Source organism: Sipha flava, unplaced genomic scaffold, assembly GCF_003268045.1.
Source record: "Sipha flava isolate LNK unplaced genomic scaffold, YSA_version1 85_pilon_pilon, whole genome shotgun sequence".
Lineage (NCBI taxonomy): Eukaryota > Metazoa > Arthropoda > Insecta > Hemiptera > Aphididae > Sipha > Sipha flava.
The window spans coordinates 509,014-524,546 of record NW_020273627.1 but is presented as its reverse complement, the minus strand read 5'-3'; the positions used below and the strand labels follow the sequence as shown (position 1 = coordinate 524,546).

General features: G+C 35.6%; 1 protein-coding gene across 1 annotated transcript in view; it reads left to right on the top strand.

Moving 5' to 3' along the window:
- The window catches only part of LOC112693339, a 58,024-nt gene extending 43,935 nt beyond the window's left edge, over positions 1-14,089 (top strand). The window contains exons 3-5 of the mRNA XM_025568340.1: positions 193-403; positions 2,437-2,613; positions 12,142-14,089. Of these exons, the coding sequence (XP_025424125.1) occupies positions 193-403; positions 2,437-2,613; positions 12,142-13,358 (1,605 nt within the window). The 3' untranslated portion in view covers positions 13,359-14,089. The remainder of the gene's footprint in view (positions 1-192; positions 404-2,436; positions 2,614-12,141) is intronic.
- The last annotated feature ends 1,444 nt before the right edge of the window (positions 14,090-15,533 follow it).

Genomic DNA, 15,533 nt, shown 5'->3' with positions numbered 1-15,533 from the left:
TGTGTGTGTGTGTGTGTGTGTGTGTGTGTGTGTGTGTGTGTGTGTGTATATGTGCGTGCGCGTATATAAGGTATATCGACAGCCATCGTAATTATGCATGGAAATAATTATACGTGGTTTGGTGTATATAGAGTAATTATAATATAAACATTATTTAATTTTTATAATTACCACGCTTCCAATGTTACACAGGTGCTGATGGCTTCGGAACATTTCATCCCGTCAAAGTTCGTGTTTTCTGCCGATTACGCGCCGGTTGTCAAAAATTTCCCTATGCTTGCAGCTTTGGCCGAAGCGTGTCTTTGGCCGGTGATATTACTGTTGTTCGATGACCAGTTTGTGCCAAGATTGTCAAACTTGTACCGCAGGCGAAGCGCTTCCGAAAGAGCAAAACCACCTCAAGGTAAATATTGTCATTATCACAACGCGTTAGAATCGAGTTTAAGTCGAATCCCGAGGCGAACGGAACAAGGTTCGAGCAGTTATGAAGGTTTAATAATTATTTTTGAAAATCTCTGTGGAGCTTAAGGGAGTTTCTACGAAGGATAAGATTACATTATATCCAGTCACAGTGAACTCTCCCTTTTGTACTGGATTCTGAACCATGGAAATAAATGTAATTAAGAAATTATTTTTCTTATACAGTACGTTCAATACGTACACATATATGTATAATAATAAATACTATATTTTTATGCATTACAAAATGACGAAAGAAAAGCTGAAATCCATTCATCTGTTTCCATTAGAAGACTGATTCTAGTAGAATATAAACACGTAAATATCATGTGACTATGACATTACATACAAGTTGACTATGCAGATCGTTCCCGTATTGATTTGATTTTCACTCGTTTTCAAAGTACATACGTTGATACATATTAGTATTATCATTACATAATTTTTAGATATTTGTTTTTTTTTTGTATACTTTGAGTATATAATTTTAATACATTATATTATATGTATTATTAACATAACGATGACGTAAAATAGAAAACATGATTAAATTATGTACGTACATATTACATGAAAATACCATATTCACATGTATGTCGTGCATCAAATATAATATTATACATGCATTACTTTTCATCCTTTTTGATGCATATACATTAAATTCAGTATTTTTTAAACGACGTTTGGAATAAATATTTGTTTAATATTTAATCATGGAAATACGTACATCCGTTTGTAGCGTAATTTGTTTTAATATAAATTCTTATAAGATATTATTCGCGTGCTTAAAAAAATCATAACGTAAAATATTTTCAAAAAATAAAATTGTCAAAATAAAAGGATTTGTTTATCTTGAATTATTTTGTTATTTTAACAAAACACGATTTGAATATTCAGAATAACTGCCTAGAAAACTACGATGAAATAAATATGTACCCGAAATACGTTGTGCACACAAAAAGAGAGACTACGTTGAAGTGATGTTAAATTGATTTTATAGTAAACATTTAATTTCCTTGCTCAATATATAAGAATAAAACATTGTAATCAATATTTTTTTTCTCGTGAAGTGTTCCCAACTAAACCATTGTACTTTTAGAAAAATATTATTACGATAGCTATGAAAAATAAAGATTATTAAACAAACGCATTTTAGTTATAACACACGAAAAATATATGTACTAGTAAAACATAAAATATCGGATTCTCGAAAAATTGTGTAACATATGAATATATATATATATATATATATCTGATATTGTTTATAGCGTAACCGTTGTATACCGAAAAATCGGAAATGGAAATAATGATATACGTATGTATATATATATATGTGTAAAAACGCACTATACTCCTGCGGCGCAGTAAATTACTTTTCTTGAAGCGAAAGAGTGTATTTCGTCCCATAAATATAAAATACTCAGTCGAAGTGACCGAATATCGGACGGTAGGAGATGGATTGCTAGGATACTTATATATTATTGATATTATATATATTATCAAGCCAACGTCAATAACATTGTATACTCAAAGATCAAGTAAACGATTAAATCCGTTAAAAATACTACTGTAAATGAACACTGTTACACTTGCATACCACACACACATACACATACACAAATATACACAATAAGTTTATTGGGAGAGATTCGTAAACTCCTGGTACCGAAAAAGGGTAGTTTTTGGAGTTTGTACTTCTCAAATAATTAGGATTTTTCACAAAATGTTTATTATAATGAACTCTATGATTTTTGACCCCTGAACGATATCCTCGACACAAAACTAAATATATAAAAATACTAATTACGTAATTTAAATATTTTTACTAGCTCATAAAATTACTTTTACATATTATATATTTTTTTTATACATTCTTATAGATTTTTTCTAGACAAAATATATTATTATTATTAAAATCTTTTTAAAACTAATATAATATAATTTCTGCAATTTATGTATAATTTACGTTGCATGCAGGTCTACACGGCAAGTTCCGGCCGTACAACGGTTCGTTGCAAGACGCCCGAAGGCCTACCCAGTCTTCCAACAGTGGCGGCACCAGTAATGGCGAAACGGTCCGATTTCCCATCACCAACGGATCTTTGTTCGCCAGCTTGGACGGCAGAGTTCCGGTTTTGCACAATTACAGACGAGGTTCGTATAAATACGTACGCGTGCATAGAAACAATTTCTCGTTTATCGCTGAGGATTATATGTTTACCGAAGAAAATCCTAAATAAGTATCGGCACTGTTAAATGATATCAAAATACATTGTTCCGTTCGCCCGAAATCGAAAACAACAAACCGGTCACCGTTAATAACGTAAAAATAATTTTTTTCCCGTGCGCCACATGTTAATTTTTATACTTCAAAAAAAATGTTTAAAAATAAAATATGAAACGTAAAGTCATAATGCAGCAGTTGAAACGTTTATCTCCATATACGCTCAAACAACGAAAATATTCCGTGAAAGATACGAGACCGCGTTAGCGTACATACAACGTGCACGTCTTAGTAAGCTTTGAGCACTCTAAGAAGTCCGTTATTTACTGCTCGAACGGAGTATGCGGCGACGCGCTGTCGTTGAAAAAGGTGATATATTTATTCCCGCGAACCGTTACGATGTTGCGTATTATCCAGTGCTCGATTTGAGAGAGGACACAAGGGATGGAGTACCCCAACTGATTTCCAGAAACTTTAGCGTCCCTCTACTGTTATTACGTTATAATTATAACGCTTAACAAGTTTTGGTGACGCTCTTTTTTTTTAAAGCAAACAGAGTTCATCTCTTTAGTTTTATCAAGTTAGGCACTGGTATTATCCGTATTCCGGGTCGACGATTACTTTCGACGGTTCGTTTTCGTGTGACTACATCGTGTCCGATACTTGCGGAACGACAGTGAATTTTCGTGCGCGTTCGGTATCCATACGCGACATTATAATAAGATGGGCACTATCGATTTTGACTATTGAATATAAATAATACATATATATAGTATATATATATACTATTTATATATACTATTTATATATTTAATATATTTTTATATTCGATGTTTTAACAAACTATTGAACATTTCGATATTTATTTATCGAATAATTGATAGTAATCCGAAGTACCTACCGAAACTTGCAGATCTTAAAATTAATTTCAGGGATTGGGGAGGAGGATTGTAAGGTAAAAAATTATTCAAAGCCCCAACAATCCTTCAACGTACGACTGTACTACTATACATATTATACCTATTTATTAATATATTATTTAATGATAAAAGTAATATCAACAGTCGATATTTATCGAAAGTGGAAATACTGAATATTTTTTCGAATATTTCCATAGAATCGATAGTTTCTGAGTCAGGCATTCAGTTGGGACATGCCAATCGTAATTACAACACAGGATTAGACCGCGGTGGATATTTGCATTATGCGCACCTCCGGTCATGTCCGTTCGACCGTCATAACCCGTTCGGTCGTAAAAACCTTCGCGTTCGTATGCACCGAACGCAGTAGTTTGCCAAATCCCGCGCATCTGCGAGACTTTCTCGAATACAATATAATATGTTACGCGCGCGTACACGCGATGGAATGCGCCTCGCAACCGTACGTTTTTGTTGTTATTATTACCAGAATATAGTGCCGGCTGGTGCGGTTCTCGTACATAATGTATAACAACGAGAATACATAATGTACGCGCGTCGGACGGACGACGTGTGCATGCGAAATTTCTCGAATAAAAAAAAGATAAAAATTAACAATAATAATAATAATAAAAAAAAATCCGACACATTTTTATGAACAGGTACGCGCGACAATAGCGTTAGCGGACAGTTCGCCACCAGTACGTTATTACGAGCGTAACGTGTGTTTTCTCGTTTCCTTCGGAAATTTCTCGCGATGAAAAGCCAACGACAACGCAACGGACATGTCGCAACATACACCTGTACAACGGACACGTCACCATACGCTGTCGTTTCCGATACTTTAGCTTCTCGTTAACAATAACATTTCGAATAGATTTTTTTTTTTTATCGTTGTACACTCGAATACACAGCGCGCGCGTTATTCGTAGTGCAATGGAAAACGAAAACTATGTCGAGATTTCGTTTTGGGGAAGGCTGTTGTGCGGTGTTATTAGAACCGGTGACGGTCAACCTCCAAGCGTATAACCAAATACGTATGTAAAGTGACTCCACGTGTTTCCGCGGCTATCACGCGCGTAGCGTATCATTATTATTACTGTACACGTGTTAAGTTTTCTTTTTCTGCGAGAGGAGACGGACCTGAGAGAGAGAGAGAGAGAGAGATGGGACCGGTTTGTCTAACGACGCCTTGTCGTACCCGTGAAACGTGGTCACAAGTTCGGCGATGGCTTCAGGGGGTCTTGGAAACGAGTCGTCGAGCTGCATGTACCTATCTGTGTCGCATATTCGTTACCCGAAAAACCGCTTGGTTTCCAGTGACCCCTCTTGACACGCGCGCAAGCCGTCTGTAGTCTTAAAGTACGAGATCTCAGCAACGCCATGAACAAACGCAATTTTAGTCGATCTTTTTCATGCGATCAATCGATTTTTTGAATCTTCTCTACGACCCGATATTTTAAAAGATCGATTAATTTTTGTGAAGATCGATTCGAATCGTTAATCCGATTTTTTATGTGAATCGATTCGTTTTCATGAACCGAATCGTTGACACGATATTTTTTGCGAATCGATTCACTATCCATTTTTGATTCGATTTCGGATCTTTTCACGATGCTGACACTTCCGTTTGTTCTTATCACGAACTTTTCATTGCCATATAAATCGATTTACTTTCAAGAATCGGCCATTACTAAAAGTTATTACACATTTCATATCAGGAAAATCTGCAAAGAGTGATTGAAAAAAAAAAACATCATTTAAAGTGAATGGATTTTTAAGAGATTTTTTGCTACCGATCTGTTTTTGGATCGATATTTTTATTCCTTTTTAAATTGATTAAAAAGATTGATTCACCCATCACTACGGTCCGCAAATCTGCAACCATATGAATATGTTTATGTTTAAATTGTTATTATAACTGTTCACGGCCCACTCTCATCTTTCACTCGCACGTTGTTGGTCGTCATCGTAGCGTTATTGTGTTGTGGACAACATGAGTTTCACGACGTCCGTCGTAGTTTCGTCCAGTGATATGCTGCAGCAAGTACTGATATTATAATAAATTATAGTATTCGCAGTCGCGTGTCAATACGAAACACGACGGAATGTAACGCATCGTGCTGCCGTGGAAGAACTAAAATTCATTGCGTTCAAAAACGTTCATTGCGCGTTTATGTAAATTGTTGTACGTAGTATGTTAAAATTATAATCTAACGGTGGAATGATTTAATTTTTTCAAATCAAACTTTTATTAGCTCTTAAAATATGTGTATATACATCAAAAAAAGTGTGTTAAGTTAAGAATAAATATATTGATATCTTGAGGTTCCTCATTAAGTATGAATTTTTATTAAACTAGTGAAAATAGGAAAAAATAGGAAATTTTAACATATTTTGTACAAACTATTACATATAGTGTAGAATTGTATAGAACATTAATTGTAGATCTTATTATGGTCTACAAAAAATATATTTAGATAATTTCTGGTATATTAATATTATTCCGAAAAAAATAATAAAACACGAAATATTTCCTTTATTTTCTATAAATAATTTTTTACAGTTATTGAAACGTAGGTATACACCGAACGGTTAAAAATATCATACTATATATTTTTAACATAAAATCAATTTAAATTTGATTTTCTACAAAATGGTGATTATATAAATTTACATTTAATCAATCGTCTAATTGTTGTAGTTAAATGTATAGAATTAATCACCAAAAAACCCCATGGCTAATACACTATATTTATTATTAAATCATAACTGTAGCTCGTAGGAATAATATTATTATATAGGTACAAATAAATATAAAATATAAATAGGTACGTCGTACTTACTAGTGACGATTCGAACTTTTTTCCCCGCAGATCACGTGTAATGGTTTTTTTACACTGCCCTCAAAACATTTTTTTAATTTTTAATTATTCAATTGAAGTGATGTAAAATATGTAAAATAAGTTTTTATATTTCTGTGAATATTTTATAATAATTTAATAGTTTTCGAAACGTTTGTGTTCACTTGATAAATCTACAATACATGAATAGCTGAATAACTGATCACTGTGATGAATTATTTCCAATTCACGTGATTTGAACACACCCCCTTTAAGTTGTTACTGGTACATGGTATATTAGATGGATCAAAAATAAATGGAGTCTGCGCTCGTATGACTTTGATAATAGGCTCGATAAAAACATGATTTATCTGTAAAGACCTATGTGTAACGTTTTGGCACCTCTTCATAAACTGTATAATGGTAAAAATATGGCGCGAAACATCATATTTTTATACTACACAAACCCTAAAAAAACCCTAAAAAGAAAATATTGTAGTGAACCAAACTATGACACAAATTATAGAACAAAGGAGAACTCATCCTTAGGGATTAATTTATACGTGGAAATAAAACAATTTAAATGTACATTTTCGTCGAAAATATTGTAGTAGATAGACAATTATATGGATTTTAACATTATTTTAGTAAATTATGATTAACAATCAGTTATTAAGCAACATAAAATAATAATAGTAATAGTCAGTATTATAAATAACGAGGGGAGAGGGTTTATAGTTACGTTGAACTTTACAAATAATGTTTTCCGAATTTAATTTTGAAAGTTTTATTTATTAAATGGTTCAAGTCATGTAAGTCACAATATAAATAATTGTTTGATGAGTATAACTTTTTTAAAACTTATATAGGTTTATACAGCGTGTTACTCGTATTATAGATAATTTCGAGAAAGAGGAAGTCAATTGGAAACGAGAATAATTTTTGAGATACTTAGCTCGCTTAAATCAGCTTTTAGATTTATCTCTTTAAAAAGCGTTTTACGATTTTTTTTATAGGTACAGATGTTTGAATACGATGCAGTTAACGAATTTCCCTTACTCTAAGAGTTGACGTGGTGTATCAATGATTTATCAGAAATGTTTAGTATATGCAGGAATATTGCCACTCCATGGTTATACGTTCAATATTTATTGCGTGTTTCGGAAAAATAGTTTTCTCGTTGTCCTATTATTTCGCGATACCATCGTTATGCGTTTCGGTTATAGATGGGTCGATCAAGACTGTGCCAAACCATATCTTACTCTTTATTTTTTTTTAAATTTTGAGCGATTGAATTTTGGTTTTGTCATCCGTAATAAATCTATACAAGAAATCGTACGCTAAAACAACTTTACAAATAAGAAATTCGACGAGGACGGTACTTTTAAAACGTTGCATTTAAGTTTATATGTAGTTTTTCGGCACAAATAGAAAACTAGAATAAAAAATTTGGAAATATTACCTTTATCCATCTTGTGTGACAAGTTTATTTTGATAATTTTATAAGTTTTTTATATTACAATAAAAAAAGTGAACGTTCTATAGTTCTATAGTTCAGCAAGCGCTAAAACAATAAAATATGTCAAGTTTAAAATATGTCATAACTTTCGTTTTCTCGATTTTCAATGATAATTTTTTTTTTGTTTTTTAAATGTTCAATTCTCAACAATTATAATAATGATATATACATTACTCTAGTCCATTAGCGCTGCGAAAACTAATTGATGTTCTTAGAATACTATAATTTTTTTTCGCCCTGAAACCCCATTTCACCATAGCGAACGAAATCGTAACTCTCACGACATCAAATCGTCTCTGTGATAAATTGTACACCAGCCTCGTTCAAAAGCATTCGTTTCCACAAAGCTTTCGTGCAATGTTTACATTAGGATTTTTCCTCTCCATTAGGTTCGATTATATTTAAAAGTAATAAAATATAAACGACCATCACACTCTGTAGGCGTTTATTTCTCAATCACCTCGATGCAACACCACGTGCTGATAGTAAATATTTATAACAACATTGCGTGTACGGATGCATTTTTGTATTCGGCACTCGTGAAATCCGTATTTAAATCAAGTCGGTAATTTATAGTCGGTTTAGGGTACACGCATATCATTAAAATCTCTTTTTTAACCCGAACACGACCATTAGTGAAACTCAGTACAAGTAAATAATACTCTTGACGAGTAAATATTAGTATAACTGGTGCACTAATATATTAGTACTTAATATAATAGAAACGATTATTAATGGATCTCGTAATCGTTCAAAACCGTTCTCAAATAAATACGTTAAATTAATTAATTGTTGTTTATTATAGTCATTTAAAATGGCATTTGAAAGTTGATAAATTATAAGCGAAAAAAAAGTATACAAATACATTTTTTCCAATAGGTTTGATTTGAAAAAGTTTTGTAAAAAGGTCAAAACTCGAATGGAAAATCTAAACGAATAATTAAAAAATGGCTTTAAACTTTAATAATCGGAAAAAATTAAATAAGTTTAGTTTTTTGATTGTTGCACTGTAGAATTACATTCACGTCGTTCGAACAGTATTATGTCAAACTCATTAAAAATAATAACAAAATAATAGGATCGAAATCCAAGATCTGAAAAACATGTAATACGATATAACATATAATTCCGCTGACCAGCGGAATTAAGATACTTACCGTACATAATAAATTATATTTATTTTTTGTATTTTTTTCAACAAAATAGACAATACAGATTACAAATTCGATGAACCTCTCTCCTTTAAGCTATGCTTGTGTTGAATAGAGGGAGTTATTGTAGTTGGAAAATATTGAATAATATACATAACATAGCGTACTTAATAATATGACAAACTAATAAGATAATGTAATATAATGAGATAATATAAATTATATATTAAATAAAAAATATAACTAAACATTTTTAAAACTGTAAAAGCATAACGCATAATATAATATAGTTTATATACTTATTAAAATGTTACAAAAATCAATAAACAAAGAATAATAAAACGTAATTTACACGTTCTTCTCTAATTCCAAAAACAAATATTTGTACACTACGTATTTAATTTTAATAGTATCACGCATTGTTGCACTTTCTTTGAAATTCATACGGCATAGAATTAAAAACTGTTGGTCTCAGATGGTCTACAAAACACTGACAAAAAGATTTGTTGGTACGTTTAACAAATAATATATAATAACGCTGGATCTATATTTATGTACCCGTTTAGTAATCATTATACGTACGCGGGGAAAACGCGTAATTATCACGTCCTTCGCGCACCAAATATATAAAAGCGATATACAAACAATATACTGTTCTCGCCGCGTCCGCAAATATGACGAGGGGGGAAAACGAGTAAAAAATCGTCCGAAACACGAATGAATGGCGCGATGCGATTCGAACACGTCGAGGGCCGTCGGGCCGCAATAATAATAACAATTATTATTATTGTTGTAATAATTCGTAGTAAATTGTTCCCGTGTCCAACGCTATTCCACCGCCGAGCGTGTAACACGATGGCGCGGCGGCGGCGGCGGCGGCACACACCAATAATGTTAAACGCATCGGTTTTGACTTTTCTCTTCGCGTTCGCAATAACAGCGTATGATGAACGGGAACAGGGGCGGTTCGTCAGGGGAGACTTTGAAACTGTTCGAGACTCGTAACATGTAATGGTTTGGCTTGTTGGACGGAGGGGCCGGGGAGAATAGAATTAATTAATAAAAAAATGTTAGTGTTAAAAATATTAACTAAATATTAAATTAAGTATTGAGTATAATTAATTTTCCCATAATAGTGTAATTCTTGTTCGTTTTTGTTTGGAGTTGTTAAAACACTAAATTTAGTCTCCCGAGAATATTTACTACTACGAGCCGCTACTCATAGTGAATTCATCGCGACTACGAATTTCGGTCGCCCGTCGTTCTACTCAACTGCGGTACACGTGACGAATATGTTCGATTGATGTTTCAGAGTATAGCGGTACGTGTAACGTTTTTTCGATGTTGTACACGACAGCAGCGGGATAGGGCCTAAACGTTGTTCGACACACTTGTTGCAGCCCACGTCCTGCTGCAGCGAAACTGCAATCGGAAATCGTTGGTCGCGCGATGCCGTTTAACTGCGTTTTTCAGGCCTTTGATTCATAGTCAATTTGTTATAAACGCGCGGCGAATGTTTACGGTACAATGCCGTACGTCAAAAACACAATAATAAAACGATAAGCTCAATGAATGTTAAACAATTTTTTTTCTATAACATAGAAAAAAAATTAATGTACAACAAGGTAATATTTAATTGATGTTCGGGTTCTTCTGAACAGTTTGGTTTTTGGTGTTTGCAGTCGATATCGTATTATTTTAACGCGTATACATTAAATCGGAACCCTTACATCGCGCACTACTGACATTGTTGAAAAAGTTATTGCGTTTTTATGATCCAATGGTGATTCCGTATGAATTGCATTAAACACGAACAATCGAAAATTATTTTCTTTCACACTCCAACGGTGTTAGCCTTCATCCCTACAGTATATTTTAAGATCAGATTACATCGATCCTATATTACGTCTTTGTTATCTCTAACATCTCTTATTTAGATGTACACGAAACAACTTTATCGGACTCGTCTACCGACGTGCTGTTATATGTTTACGTATCTTATCGGGCGACAAATGTCCGCCACGCGACCCCTTTTGCACCAAAATATTCGTCATTTTACGGGTAAATACAACGCCGGGGCCGTGCGTGACGGAAGACATCCCCGAACCCTCGGGTTTCGCTGAATCGAACGGTTTAGGATGTTAATATTATTGTTACGCTCCTTGGTACCCGCAATCCGTAATCGTAGCTCGGCGTAATCGTAGGTTTTCCGCGTTATTGTTTCGCATCGCGTAGGTTAACCGAAACAATTGTACCATGCAGTTTTGACATTCGAATATCATGTCACCGCGAACTACCTAACCACCGGTACTAACGCGGTGTAAACCATTCCATACGTCACGGAAACCGAACGAAAAAAACGATTTACGCTGCGAACGCGCACAATCCGTCGTCAGCATTTTACACGTTCGCTGAGAGAGCGCGAGATTATTGTTGTAACAATCGGAACAATAGTTGATTACGAATCACATCTGCAAGGGTTAGGGTTGCGTCATACGTTTTTACGTGGAAACGTTCCGATCACGATAGACATTAGTGTGAACATAACTTGTTCGGTATAATTCATCTATTCGCGGACGCGTGTCTTCCGTTCGAAACGACTTGCGAACATGATCCTTGTCAGAAACGTCAATTATAACACGTTGGGCAGTATTTAAGAAGATATTTTTTACGGTGACGGGGAAAATAAATCACTCTTTATATACTGCATATATGTGCTGTAGTTAATGGACAAGAAACTATTAGTTACCATGTTGTTGCTTCCGGCGGTGAAATCTTAAATACATAAACGCATGGTTTTTATGATTTTCCATTTAATCGTAAACGGTCAATATTTATTCATTTGTAGTTTTCATAGAGACTTCGACGCCATCAGCTTCGTGTGCTTATCGTATGGAACGGTTGTAGGGGTACACAGTTGGGAATCAATAGGTCGGAGCCGATGGCGGTTTCTTCATGTCGTTTTGAGAGATTTTTAACGGTTATCTAAAAAACGGTGCATTATAATTACAGTTTTTTGACGTTTCAGGCGTGCGGACGATGAGCGGCCTGTTGGTGCCACCACTACCTCCACACTTCGTACATTCAACCTCTGACCCCGCGGCAGGACATTGCTGCGACGACGAACACCATCACCACCACCTTCACCAGCAACAGCAGCAGCACCACCGATCGCTGCGGTTCGCCAACATGGTGACCGCATCGGCGACCATGTCAACGATCGCCGCGGACGATTGCAAAACGATGACGGACGATTCGTGCACGCCAGTAGACAGCCTGGACGACGCGATCATCATGGCGACCAGCGGCAGCGGTGGCCGGCCTTCCGATAGCCGTTTGCCGCAGAATTTGCAACAGCTCCGCGAAAAGTTGTACGCGCAGGACGACGATGACGACGACGACGATATGGGCGGTGGGGTGGATGGCGACGAGGACAGGCGTACCGCCGGCTGTTGCGGCGCGGACGTCGGACGCCGTGTGGACGGACTCGACGGTGCCGCGGTTGCGGTGGCCGACGACGGCGATTCGTCGGACGACGGCTGCGAGCGCCGCGACGATTGCGTGGACGAGGACGACGAGGGCGAATACGCCACGCTGTCGGCCCGGAGCGTGTGCTCGGCCACCACGGCGGCCAACGACGACTTCGAGTATTTCGCGGCCGCCGCGGACAGGCCGACCGGCGGCGGCGTTACGGTAGTCACCGCAGACAGCGGACCGTCCCTCGTACAGCCGACGGTCGCGGCGGGGGTGCAGGCGGCCAATGCCGGTGGCCGAGTGCCGTATCAGCGGGCGCCCACGCGACGTGCCAGACACCATCAGCAGTCGCAGCAGCACCAGCAGCACCAGCAGCAGCACCATCGTCATCATCATCACCATCATCACCACCAGACGCCATACCAACAGAACCAATACCAGCACCACAGACAAATGCGTTCGGGTTCGACGCCGCAACCAGCGCTGCCCCCAACTCCGCCGACTCCTCGAAGGGCCAAGTCGCGACTCACGCCCGTGCTGTCGGTCGATTCGCTGGTTGCGGCCCAAGCGGCCGCGGACGCTACTGCGGCCGCGGGTCGTTACCCCCGCGACTTCGTCCAACCGCAGCACCAGAACCATCATCACGGCGGCAGACACCGTGGCGGCTTCGGCGGCATCGCGGGCAGACGACTCGGCGGCGGCGGTGGCCGCGGTCGCCACGGTGGCAGCGTGCCCGACCTGAAACGGGTGTTCGTCACTGATTTCCTGTAAACGTCTCCCCGTCGGACCAGCCTGTCCCAGTCCCGGACACGCGCGCCAAGTCGCCGCACGTTTTCTCACATTTTCCCGTCGTTCATCCCCCCCCCATTTGACCGGAAAATTGTATTTTTGATTTTTGTCCATTGGTTTTTTTTTTTTTGTCGTGTCGACAAGACGATGTAAAAACAATAGTTTTAGTTCGCGTTGCACGCCACCGTGTACCTGTTACAACGGTATTTATGTTATATTTATACACATATGTTATGTGTTTGTTAGTTATTACGATACATCGTAAGTTAGTAATTTATTTGGACCGAGATCCGTAGTCGTGTACGAAAATATTATTATTATTATTATTATTTTTTTTTTTTTGCTATTCGTTCCGTTTTTTCCATATATATTTTTTTTGCTTTTCGCGTGCGCTAAATCGATTTCGCCGCAGCGCGGAACGTTCTTTTTTTTTTCGACAGGAAATCGATCGACCGAACAAACTCAACACCATTCGAACGTGTGATAACGTCTTACATGTGGTCCGGTACTGTATAATATGTCGTCGAGATACCGATATCGGCTGTACTCCGCCATTCGTATCCGACCGGCTTCTGTTTTTTTTCCCCCAACTCGCCTGCATTATTTTATTTTTAAGCTATTTAAGACGTTATTTTGTTTATTTTTTAACACGCGGTGCCAATTTTATCAGTAAGATTTAAATATTATCCATAGGCTTATCGTTTACGCGCGTATTGTTTTTACGCGTTTATTATTATTTCGTAAATTGTTTATTTTGTTTTTGTTCTTTTTTTTTTTCATTTCTCTAATTATTAAGATATCATCGTATTTAGTCTTTTAATGATCTACGTCGATCATCATATTAATAAGTATTTAATTATTTACATTTTATTATTATATTCCATAACATTAACCAAGTTTTGTTTGATATTTGACGATAGTTAAAAATAATTAATGTCTAATAAAAAAAAAAATTACGTAGTCAAAAAACTTGTGATTTATTTTTAATTCGAACACAAACAATATTACTGACTCTAATAGTTCTTTGTTATCCTTTTCAATTAACATGTATTTTGTTCGTCAAAATTGTTGATTGATTATTTGGAATGATTTTAATTTTAATTTATGTTGTATAATGTCGATACAATATGTTTGCAATTTTTTGGTAAAATATAATAAGGTAACGTACGATTGAAATTACAGTTCAAAAATAAAAAAAGTTACGTATGAATAGACATAAAAATTTAAAATATAAAACATAAGCTAAAGAATTTGAGAACGAATATTCATTTAAGTAAAATGAAAAAAAAAAATAGTAATAATACTTAATTGCGATGTTGACAAAAACACACAATAGTGTGCATGTAATCGTTACTATTATAATATGAAAATAGTATTATTTTCTCATTTGCTTTAAAATCATTAATTTCCACTGTTCTTATGTGTAAATAATCTAATTAAAAAATTGCTTTTCCGTTATTTTTAATTAAAAATATCCACAGACGAAAATATTAAAAATAAATTTTTAATTGAGAGTTTTTATGTTTTTCAAACGATAGCTTTCGTTGTGACCACATATGACGTTGGAAATATGAGCACTTACTATATATGGTTTTCTATAAGTTCATTTGTCTGAGCTTAAGTGGTAAAAAGTAAAAAAAAAATATGCGTATAAAAAAATGCATAAAACGAAGCTGGAAAAGAAAAGAAAGCTATTGAAAGTTTACGGAAACGAAAAAACTAAATGTAAGTGCAATAAAGTTCACGGCTTATACGTCTACACAAATATATATATATATATATGTATACTTTTGTAGAAACGACGAGACGTGTTAAGTTTTGTGGAGACAAAGTATAATTTTACAGTTCATATTTATAACGCGTAATGAAATGATTTGACATCTAATAGTAAAATTTTTTTCTTTCTACAAAAAAATTATATTTATACTATTCGCGTATTGTAATATTTATTAACAAAATAAAATAATATTGTTAGCTATTCAAAAAACCAGAGACCTTATAAGTTAATGAACCAAATTCTAAAAACTCGGGGGTAAAAATATATATTACAAAACACAATAATTATGATATTAATTGTATCGTAATTTCAAAACTATTGTTTTTTTTTTTTTTTTTTTTTATTAATTTTAGTATCGATTATACGGGTATTAAAACATT